Consider the following 11,593-nt stretch of genomic DNA (forward strand, 5'->3'; position numbering starts at 1 on the left):
AATAAAATTGAATTGAATTAGAGGGGATGTATGCCTATATAATGTGATTTTCTTGTGTTCATTCTCCTGGTACAAGATGCTGAGGTTATTTCCCTGCATGGCTCCACTGAAACTCAACATGTACTGTGTGCTGATGGTAACCCCAGAGCTGCGGTGGCTCCTCCCCTGCTGATGGTGATACCCGGTGTGTAGCTGCACACACACACACACACACACACACACACACACACACACAGGACAGAAGACAGACTGCGTAAATCTGGCTGAATCTCGGAGCCGGAGCCCTTAAACACAGGTACGAAGACAGTTCTCTTGTGATTCACCTTCGCCTTCCCTTCGTTTACATCTCATTAAAGTTGGTGAAATGTTTTTGTGAACTCGACATAAACTCATTCCGTGAAGGTTGAAACGTTTCGTCTGTCTGGAGACTCACTATACTCTCCGTGTACATGAAGTGAAACTCTGTGGTAGTTTGTCTTGTGTTGGCTACAGTTTTGTGGCAAATGTGTTGTGCTGTAACAGCGGCGGTGTGTTTTGAAGAACACACCGCCGTCATGTTAGTATTTCCTGGTGCTTGTGGAGGCAGAGAGCGGGGTTTTCCTCCCGTCCTGTCCGGCACAGCGACGTTCCAGTCGGGTCCCATTAGCGTCGTCCTCCGCCTCTCCAAGGCTAAGGGGAGGAGGCTGGGACACCAAAAGAAAAATGTCTGCGCTTTGCGGTATGACGCATGCGCAGTAACATCTGGTCTGCAATCGATATTGCACATCATAGAACAATTAAAAGTATTATGTTTAAGAGTTGTTGAGCTTGTTCTGGAATGTAAGGTCACTGTTGTCCGGTGTACTTGACTTTATTTGTGTTTGCTGTAACCATGGACATATACAATTATGGATTGTGTACCGAAAAATGGCGGCCATCATTCCAAGCCCCCACCACAAGAACTTCCTGGTTGATCCAATAAGGAATGACCCAAAATGTCCTATCTGTGTCCACTAGGAGCTGGTTTCATAATAGAGCAGTTTCTCATTGACCCCCCATGTTAAACAGGCCGTTTTCACAGCATCATTAAGGACGCACTAAGGACGCACTCACACTGTCCTTCTGTGCCGGGCCAAAACAGGTTTTACGGGTAAAGCCTAGTTCGTTTGACCAGTGTGAGTGCAACCGCTCCGCACCTAGCTGCGGACAGCGGGCCGTCCACGGCCCCTTTGGGAGAGGTGGGATTTTGTAAAGCACGTTTGCACATGTAGGAGCACGAGCGTGCGCACGTGTACGAGCACGAGCATGAGGCCTACGGCGGCTCTGACGTAATTTATGTGCGCCTGTTCGGATATAGAAAATAGAAGGAGGGACCATGCGCGGTCATTTAACAACAACAACAATGGCAGCGAGAAGTTCACGTTGGTGTGGTGCGGAGGTGGAGTGTTTACTGCAGATTTGGTCGATGAAAATATTCAAAAACAGTCGACAAGACGCACAAAAACTCGGAGGTCTATGGAAAGATTTGTAAACAAAGAGACGCATCTCGTTACGACGTGATGACGTATAGGCAGGCAAGAAGCACTGGCCGAGGCCCAGGAAGTGTGAGTACAAACAGGCCTGGGCCTCGGGGGAGAGGAAGGGGGGGACAAGTAACCTAAAGCCCGGGGCACGGTAGGGATGGACAGTGTGAGTGCGCCCTGAACCTCGTTAAGGCCTGGGACAAAAAAAACATACTATTCATATGTTTACGTCATATCTCCATGACAACACTGAGGGGGTGAATTTTTTGTAGCAGGCTAGTGTTTTTATTTTATTGGAGATTAAAGTTTATGATCAATTAGGGAGGCATCCAGTTCCATTGCGCGTGTGTCAAACCCCAAAGTTCAGACATTTTTTTGGGGTGTCCCAGCCTCCTTCCATTAGCCTTGCTCCTCTCCTTCTCCCTCTTCTTCTCTGGGGTTTAACAGCAGCTGGCATCCTCACTGTTGCATCACTGCCATCCTCTGGAGTTAGTGAACTCCCACAGAGTCTGCTTTATCAGCCTTTCCTCCCAAGAAGTCTCGTGGACTCGGTTGCGGTTAGATGGTTATTGTGGAGAGCATATCATGATAGTATTATTGTGAGTTACTCTGTGATTTCTACCCCTATTTAACACTGAGAGGTGCTCCAGAAATCTCTCTTATGCAGCTGTTCAACCCCTGCTCCCCTACTTCTGCTGATTTGTCTTCCCAGTATTCATTCTTCATTATAACACCTAATTAGAAGATTTCCATCTCATATTTCACTTCTCCGACTTGTGTGTTGGTGGTGATTTTATGTATGTGTGCCATCACTCACACTCAGGCGTGCTGCATCTGCATCTCCTGCCACCACAGGCCTTCCAACAATGATCTCCACCCTTTGGAAACTTTGAGGTTTGCAACTCTCTTGTAGTCAGACACCGAGTGTATCTTCACTTACTTTCATTTGACTACAATTAAAAACTTCAAACTGCACAAACAGCGGTTAAGCTTGCAGAATACTGACCCAAATTAACTGCAGTTGTGTATCAACACTAAATGGACTTTCCTGTAATACAGACCCAGTCTATTAATACATTTATACATATATTTATTTAGGGGGAGAAAGAATGGAGGAAAAAACGAATCTTTGATATTCCAGTATGGATGCAGGTGAATCGTTTGAAGTTATTGTTTTGACTCTGTCAGTCACGGCCGTAGGAATCTGACGGCGCCCCTGCTGACACTACCAAGGTCTACGTAGAGAGGGAATGTTAACAGACTGGATCATCCAGATGTGTGTGTTTGTTCTTTTTTGCTTTCACTTAAACTTGGACTATACTTCATGAAGATTATTACTTAACTACGTCTTAGTTTCCTTAATGGTTTAATTGTTAAGACATATACGTTCTGTATAAAGGTCCATACAAGTAGTGTCAAATCATCCAGTTTTTCATACTTGTCTCCCGGTGGTTTTGCAGTTGATTGTTTTCATTTCAAGTCAGTGATTTGTGTTTATTTTCGTGTAATTCAACTCGACTCGACTTGATACAGACTCTAACTGAATAAGTTTGGAAAAGGGGAAAAGAGTCTGGAAAACTGATCTCACTTTCTAAAATTAAATATATGAATAAACACAAATCAAAACAAGCTCACGACTGCATCATAGCCTGTAGATGATGTCGAATGACATCAAGCTGGCTGTAGGATGGTATTGGGTGACCATGGCTACCGTTCGCCTGGCGACTGCAATTCTCATTTATATTACGTGTTGTTGAGTAAGCCACCTATTGTCGGCAGAGTGTCATCATGGGCCTTATGCAGGGGCAAAAGCATCCATTCATACGTGTTTAAAGTTGGATTTTAAAACCTTTTTTGTTTTTCTTTTACATAGTAAGCATATAACAATTGGTATTCACGTGTTTAATATTGACTGAAAAATCCTGAGGAGTCTGGAAAATTTGCACCTCATGGTGGTGCCGGAGTCCAAAGTCAAGGGCTGAGGACTGTTTTGAGAATGGTTCTCTCTTAAATAACAATAAGAAACTATCATTTTGTAAACTGCCCTTCTGTTTCTCTTTGTGTTAGTGATGTCAGCGTCTGTAGGCCGCTCTTCCTCTTTCTCCTCCATCTCTTCCATCTCTCTGGTGGAGATCAAGGCTGAGACTGGTCTAGTCCTCAAAGCTTTCCTCCATCGCACCGTTTCCACCGCCCCGAAAGATAGGCCCGGCACCATCGGGGGGCGCTACAGAGATCACAACAAGTACAGGTAATATTACCTCCCATTCTGTGCTTCTGCGGTTGGGTTTGTGTTTGTTCTTTCTGCGTCACTAGTCTTATCAACACACTCATCTCCTTTTATTGGATTAATGTGTCATGGTCTAATGTGCATTTCTCACTCCATGGGGAATTTGGCTGCATCAAAACCTAGTATCGGTGATCACAGAGAGCAGGATGTTTAGTACGTTAGATGTAATACTCCTGTTTCTGGTGCAATATAACTTCACGTGACTACAGCTCATTGTTTCAAGATTTTGTGATCAATAAAACAAAATACTTCAGAGGGAATTGATTCATTTAAGGAGTGCTGATAACACTTTGGGATAAAAGTTTAATTCTAGTTGAGCTAGGCATTTTGAATACACTCGTGCACTATGGACATATATTTTAAGACAACATCGAAGTAAATTCATGTTTTCTTTTTTTGTGATGGATTATTTTTTACGCTTGTTAATTTGGTTGTGCTTTAACAGTAAGAAACGTAAATCAAAACTTCATCAGGATGCATCAAGAATAATCTTTTCGCACCCTGAGTGGAATTTGTTTTAAATCGTGAATACCTGCATTATACCAGGCCTGCTGTTCACCATACTTTGATCTCTCCTAGCTGCAAGCCACCACCGAAGGCAAAGGAAGGGTCAGACTCTCAGGGGGAAGATGTGAATTCAGCAGATGAGAAGAAGTCCGGATTCAAAGACTTCATAAAGCAGCTGCCTATCCATAACACTGTACGCCGCCCTGCCAAAGACCCTAAAGGCTCACTGGACAGGGAAAGTAAGGCAAAAGCGTCATACCTAAGAGAGCAGCTGGAAGTAAGGAAGTGTTCTTTTATTAATATTATCTATTATTATAACTTAGGTCCAGACCGTAGACTGTATAAAAGACGTAGCTACCTTGACATCCCCTATCGGTTTGTGAGCTACTGTTCTGAAGCCTGGAGTTTGGCATTTTGGCCGTCGTCATCTTGGTTTTTTGAAACCTGACGTGATCACGTTTGGTGGAGAGGGCGGGACTGAGCGTCAAGTGCCTTAGATGTCTTTGCTAAGCTAAAAGCTCAAGAGGGAAACTGCGGATTTACTGCCCATGCTGCAGTGACACAGAGCTGGTTAAAAATTTACATTTTCCCAGCAACCCAAACGTCCCAATTTACTTAAATCAAGTAAAATCATACTGTGAGAGGTTCAAGGTCCCGAGACTTTAACTCCAACAAACACTAAAAAAACAAGTTCTCAGCTATTTTAGTGTACACAGTGCTGTGGATACACATTAACCAAACCCTTGTCCTGTTGCTAGCACGGCGACCTGTCAAGTCAGGTATCCTGCCAGTGAAGTCGCCCCCTGCTGGACGTTAGAAAGAACGCAGGTTTTAGGCACTTCTTCTTCACACTTTTAGGCACTTCTGTGTAAGCTACGTTCATCTCTTTAATACAGTCTGTGGTCTAGAGCAATATGTTTTTCAACTGACCAGGTGTCCTTGGTTTCTACTTATGGTATACTTTATATGTCTGATTTGATAACAGTTTAGTTATTTGCAATAACTATAAATGAAACAGTGTGCAGGACAGGTTAGAAGGCAAGACTGTTTTTTGGAGTGTTATAAATGTTTCCTAATAAAAGTCCTTTTCAGATGTTTTTTGAATAATAATAATAATAATAATAATAATAATAATAATAATAATAATAATAATAATAATGCAGATTGCAGTGATGGCAAAGGGTTGTTCCAAAGAAATGGTCCCCTTTGTTAAAATGAACATTGAAAAAGAAAAAGTGTTGTGTTGTGTCTGGGGTCTGACAGTCTTTCCAGATAACTGGGAAAAGATTAGTTTGCTGAATGTTGTGGTAACGCAGTAGTCAGAGCATATCACTGCAGGTGAAACACTCATCACACCTGCACACCCTCAGTATTGAGCCACGACCTGTTCCCACAGGACGATGTCATGTCCCCCTCCTCGACATCAGACGAAGATGACAGCGAGAGGAAACAGCAGAAGAAGCTGAGCCGAAAGAAGATTAAAAGAAAGCTCTCAAAGTTCTTCAGGATAAAGTTAGAGAAAGAGAAGGAAAAAGATGACAAAGAGGGGCCCGGAGTTTTTCCTCAGAGGCCTAACACATTGTCAATCAACAAAGAACCAACACCTCCCTCGGCCGCCACCTCTCCCAGTAAGCTCCTCTGTCTATGGGCTATTGCTTTGAATCTGCACACTTTAATAATCTGTGCCTCGGAACCAGTCTGTCTGTCAGTGTAGGGTGTACGTTAAAGCTCACTGACAAACAGCTAAAGTGTAACTGACTGCACCTGCTGGTGACCTATGTTTTAGTGTGTGTGCGGACATACACACAGCATGCTTACTGACATGACTAAAAGTATGTGGTAAAAGTTGAGTGTTTAATCTAATATGTGGTTTGATGTTGTGGTTCCTGCTGATGTAGCTCACTCTCCTGAGTTTTATAACGAAGTAGCAGAGAGGCTGGAACAGATCGCCCACAAGTCCACCAGTATACGGAAAAAGAAGCTGAGTCCAAAAGACCAGCCTTCACCAGGTAAACACACACACACACACACACACACACACACACACACACACACCCACACACTCTGGGTCGAGAATAAACTCATAAATCTGTTATCAGACTGTACTGCCTGGTTTCATCTTTCACTAGTACCTAACGCCAATGAGTGGACTTTGTTATGTTATCATCATATTTTCCCGTTTCCCGCCTACGTAATTCTAGCTTTAGTCTGAAACTAAAGTATGGACACAAACTAAGAGTTTTCATTTGACTCTCCTTGACTGTGAAGTTTCTTCTTTTCTTTTAGCAGTGTGTGAGAAAGAGATAGTGGTGCGGCAGCTGGTTCAGGTGCTGTCTTCGGAGGGAGATTCGATCAACACTAAGGTAGGTGTGGATCACCATCAGATGGTGTGTAAAGCTGCAATAGGGCCTGTGTCCACATAGCAAGTTTTTTTTGTAGTCCTTTGTTGGGGACAGGGAGACTTGCTTCATCTCATTTTCAGCCATATTCCATAATTCATAGCACAGCATTGAAAATGACTGAAGGGTCAGACGGATTATTTTTCTTGTACAGACACAGACACACACACATTAACACCTCCTATTTTTAACCAGTTAAAAGGGTTCACCTTAAATATAACATTTCTCAAATGTAAATTGAAATAAATTGAATAATAATATAATGTGTAAGTTCTGTACTGTACTTTTAGTGGGAAAGAATGTCCTGATTTTTGAGGGAAAACATCGTTGTGATATGTTCCTTACATTCTTATTACTTTAATTACGTTTTACTAAAAATCTAAATATTAAAACCTTTTTTCCTGTGGGTCTCAGGGGGATGCTACAGTAAACACAAATCTTTTTTCAGATCCAGTCGGACCCCTTCCTACGCTCCAGCTTGTCTCGTCTGTCCTATCCATCATTTGCCAAGCTTCTAGACACTTTCAGCAGCAGTCTGGTCTCTGAGTTACCGACCCTGCCGCCGACGGCTAGTCCAACGCTGCAACGCATGGCTGTCACCATGGAGGTATCCCGGCGGATAGTGACTGCCACAGGAACCCAACGCATGCAGGGCTATGCAGAGTGCTACATGGAGACCTTTGCCCCCTGGGTCAAGAGCCAAGGAGGATGGGTGAGTGGGCAAAATTCAGCTATTTTTCAAGTGCATATTTCTTTTGTATTATTATTATAATATAACATATTTATTAACCTGACTCTCTCCAGATGAATTTAGTTCCACCTCGCTTCATTCATCCATCTGGGATCGCTCCATAGCAAAGTGATTTCAGGAGGCTGGGCCTTATCAAAAATCCTTGCATATGATTGGATAAACCACTTGTCCATCGTCTTTATTGACGTGCTACTTCAACCACTCACATGGAAACCAACCTGTGGCGCTGATGAGAGCGACGCAGGGAAAAGCCAAACAGAACAGCCGATTGGCTCGACCACCTGAAATCACTTTCCTATTGATCCATCCCAGATGGTTGAGTGGAGCTAGGTGGAGTCAAGGCGGAAGCAATGTGAAACAAAATTCATCTATGAATTTGGCATTAGATAAAAGTAAATGCATACTGCAAAACAGCTTGATTTAAATATGGGACCTCTTATGAAAGGGGAGATTCACTGATCTTGAATCATTGCAATTCAATTTTGCTCATTCAGGTCACTGGGTCAGTTTTTATTTTAGGCTTCAACAAGATGGACAAAATGAGATGATGCAGGCCCAGCTATAGACAGTCAGATGTATACAGTGGGAGTGCACACGTAATGATGGAATGTCTTTGCTCACAGTTAAAAAAGTTTGGACTGATACCATATATGCTTTAGTTCCCTTTCTCCACTAATGCAGAGGAGCCATGCGGCCCCTTTCTGGCCTCACTCCAGCTGTACTGTACATTAGAGGAGACCTGCTTCTAGTGACAAAGCATATAAAAGATCTAAAAGTTTAAATTAAATGATTATAAGAATACACAGGGGGAACTCCCCAGGCCTGGACTCCGCTGTCCACTTAACATCTCAAGGAGAAAGCCCACTCCTTTGATGACAACAATGTCCAAATCCTGGACAGAGAGGACAGATGGTTTGAAAGAGGAGTGAAAGAAGCCATCTATGTAAAATTAGAGAAACCATCGCTAAACAGAGGAGGAGGTCTGAGACACCACTTATCTCCAGTTTACAATGCGGCCCTTTCATCCCTTCCCAGGAGATTCAACAATCTAACCTCAAACAACAACATTTCACAAACGGCCTCCTGTGACTCCAACGACTGTCGTTCAGACTCAATAGAGCACTAACGAAGTCGAGAACAAAGGGTCCCAGTGACATCATCGGCCTTGTGAGAGGTAAAATATCTGGATCTCCACACCAGTTAGTTGGACCAGTCCCAGCCTGGTCAGATGCGTACATGAACTGATGAAGCCTCTTGGATGAGAGGTTTAACATCTAGACAAATAACCAAGTCCAGTTGCTTTTGACTGAAATTGCTTTGAGGATAACGATGACCTGGACAACATTCACAGGATTATAAGAATAAAATAACATGAAATATCATACAAAACACCCCCGTACAGTTTCAAGACCTGTAAGTAGGCGATGACGTAAAAGTGGAGCTGTGTCCTTAGTTTGAGGTTGTATTGGCCTTTTTCCCCTTGCTTTTTTTCTCATTGTGTGTTTCTTTGTTATGTCATCTTTAGGAGAACGTGGTACATTTGGAGGAGCCTGCAGAGTACGACTGACTTCTCAGAGCTCCCAGGGGGCTTCTTGTTCCAGCTAACCACTGGTCCACACTGAGCTCTGGATGATGGCGTCAAAGGGAAGAGAGGCGGCTGGACGTGACTCTGTTTTCCCACAGAGTATCATCTGAACTGTGACAAGACCTCAGAAGCCTCTTTGATCTATTTTCACCGGGGATCCAGACTTCAGAGAGAACTAAGGGGCTGCTGTTTTTACAGCGTCACAATAAGAAGCTATTTGTTATTGTTGTTTTTTTAAAAGGCCGGTCAGTCCGTTTGAGAGTGATAGCAGGTTGTAACGGTGTTGTGTGTTCTGTTTACATAGGGATCACGATTGAGGCCTGTCAAAGATGCATTTTCTTCCACTTGTTACAGTTTCCCATATTTATGTATTTGTTTATTATTGTTATTTTATTTGATAGAGACAGATACAGTAAACATGTACAAACTGAAACCAGCTATCCGATGCAAGGATCATACTGTTTATCGAGGAGGCTTGTTTGCAACACCGGTCCCTAAAAGGCCATTTTAGACCAGCTAGCATCTTCTCACAGAGGTTCAACAGCATCCATTTGTTTTTCCCAATAATTTAAACATGTTTCCAGAAACTAAAGCTCAGAACTCAAGAGCTTAAAGGGAAACCATCTCTGTGTGGTGACAGTGTGGGCTGCCATGACACAGAGCTGGATTTAAATCAGTAATATCTGTTTAACCCTTTTGTCCAAACTTCACAAATCTCTTGCAAAATGAAACACCACGTTCAATCTCTTTCTCAAAACGGATTCTTTGCACACACAAAAAAGATACAGCTATGATTCAAACATCTCTTCCAGTCAATGAAACACCGGTGTGATGCATTTAAAACACTACCATCAAAATACTGTTTATATACTGTATGTTTCGTCTTCATGAGACCACATTACATTGAAATAGCTAAGCTTCTCCTTATAGTTGCCATTCTTTATCCATTCCCTTATTGACTCCTTTTGCTGCTTTGACCTCAACATCACTTCTTCTTTAGTATGTTGGCATTGCTTGGCATTTGAAGTCGCATCTTGCACACAGGAGGGTGACAAATGTACATGCTCTTAATATTAAGGGGGGCCCTGCTTCCCCTCCAGGATCTGAATCCATGAGGTTTTCTTTCCAGTCGAACAAAGTTCTTAGTGATGTGATTTGTGCTTAAAGTTTGCAAAAAGTGAAATAGAAAACCATGGAATTGTGCTCAGGTTTAGCAGTCTGGAGGCTTGTTTTTGATACATGTGCTTCAAGGTTGCATCCAAAACACCATACCATACTACCATGGCATTGAGTAGGCTGAAACAGTACGTGAGACTTTTTAATAGGCCTATGTCCAAAACCTAAGGAAGCCTTGTAATGTCAATAATGCTTCGATTAACATATATAGAATGAAAAAGAGTGGTTTTGTCACTTGTGCCTGTTGGACTACTCGCTTGCCTTTGCAGTATTTTAAGCATTATCTGCTAATTTTGGTGGAGCCTTGGTTGGTACGTGCACCAGTAATTACAGCTCAGTGCACCTGATAAAATACACACTGCTGTTTATTTACACAATAGCATGTTAAACAGTAGTATACCTACTGAGTATGAACTGCACAGTATGTGATTTTGGATGCAGCCCAAGTTTTCAGAATTGTGTGTAGATAATTTTGTATACAATGAAGAAAAACAAAACTACTGTCTCAGTCAGATTCATTGGCGGGTCTTTTGGTACACAGATGAACAATAACCGAATCTAAGGTGTTATTGTTTTATACTGTTTACAGTACTGATGTTGGAACATGATTAAAGTCAAAGAATGTGAACGGATGGGAAACATTTTCTCTGGTACAAAATAAAATAAAAAATACAGACTGTGCGTCATGCCATATTATCCATCCATCCATCCATCTTCAACCGCTTGTCCCCAATCCCAGCTGACATCGGGCAGTGGGGTACAACTTGGACAGGATGCCTGTGTATCACAGGGCACATAGAGACAAAGAGAGACAGACAACCATTCATACTCACAGACACCTGCATGTCATTGGACTTTGGGAGGGAACCGGAGAACATCCATGCGGACACGGGGAGAAAATGCGAACTCCACACAGAAGGGCAGCAGCTGGGATTTGAACCAGGAACCCTGTCGCTGTGAGGCAAACCACCACATCACCGTACCACAGTATTTACTCATTAGACCTTTCTATCACAGCATATAAAGACACATATTGGAACTAATCAAGTTGTACTGATACTGATACTACTATCATAAATGCCGCTGATACTGTTTTGATTGCCAGTATCAGGATTAGCAAGTTCGCAAGTTAAAATATACTTTAAAGTGGTTTATTTAGGTTATTTTCCTGTTATGATTGACTTTCCAACTAGATAATAAAATACAGTTATAGGACATTCATTCTCTATATTTATAACCTGAGCCAGGCCATACACAGTGACAGCAATCCTTTCACATCCATACAGGGTTAGTAATATCCATTCATCCATCCATCTTAAACCGCTTGTCCCTATCAGGGTCGCAGAGGGGCTGGAGCCGATCCAGGCGGGGTACACCCTGGACAGG

The 11,593-nt window shown here is 42.6% G+C and overlaps 1 protein-coding gene across 1 annotated transcript; it reads left to right on the forward strand.

Moving 5' to 3' along the window:
• The first annotated feature begins 228 nt into the window (after window positions 1-228).
• On the forward strand, window positions 229-10,355 carry bcl2l12 (BCL2 like 12). The gene is made up of 8 exons (XM_083930937.1): window positions 229-295; window positions 3,570-3,750; window positions 4,369-4,573; window positions 5,693-5,924; window positions 6,195-6,305; window positions 6,583-6,659; window positions 7,144-7,407; window positions 8,972-10,355. Exons 2-8 carry the CDS (start codon window positions 3,572-3,574, stop codon window positions 9,011-9,013), a joined length of 1,110 nt encoding a protein of 369 aa, XP_083787063.1. The 5' UTR covers window positions 229-295; window positions 3,570-3,571; the 3' UTR covers window positions 9,014-10,355.
• Window positions 10,356-11,593: the final 1,238 nt, after the last annotated feature.

Source organism: Echiichthys vipera (genome assembly GCF_963691815.1).
Source record: "Echiichthys vipera genome assembly, chromosome: 17".
Taxonomy (NCBI): Eukaryota; Metazoa; Chordata; class Actinopteri; order Perciformes; family Trachinidae; genus Echiichthys; species Echiichthys vipera.

Coding starts and splice junctions, on each gene's coding strand:
- bcl2l12 (XM_083930937.1), top strand. CDS start 3,572: ATGTCAGCGTCTGTAGGCCGCTCTTCCTCTTTCTCCTCCATCTCTTCC. Junction 5,925..6,194: donor CTCGGCCGCCACCTCTCCCA/GTAAGCTCCTCT, acceptor CTGCTGATGTAG/CTCACTCTCCTGAGTTTTAT. Junction 7,408..8,971: donor TCAAGAGCCAAGGAGGATGG/GTGAGTGGGCAA, acceptor TGTCATCTTTAG/GAGAACGTGGTACATTTGGA.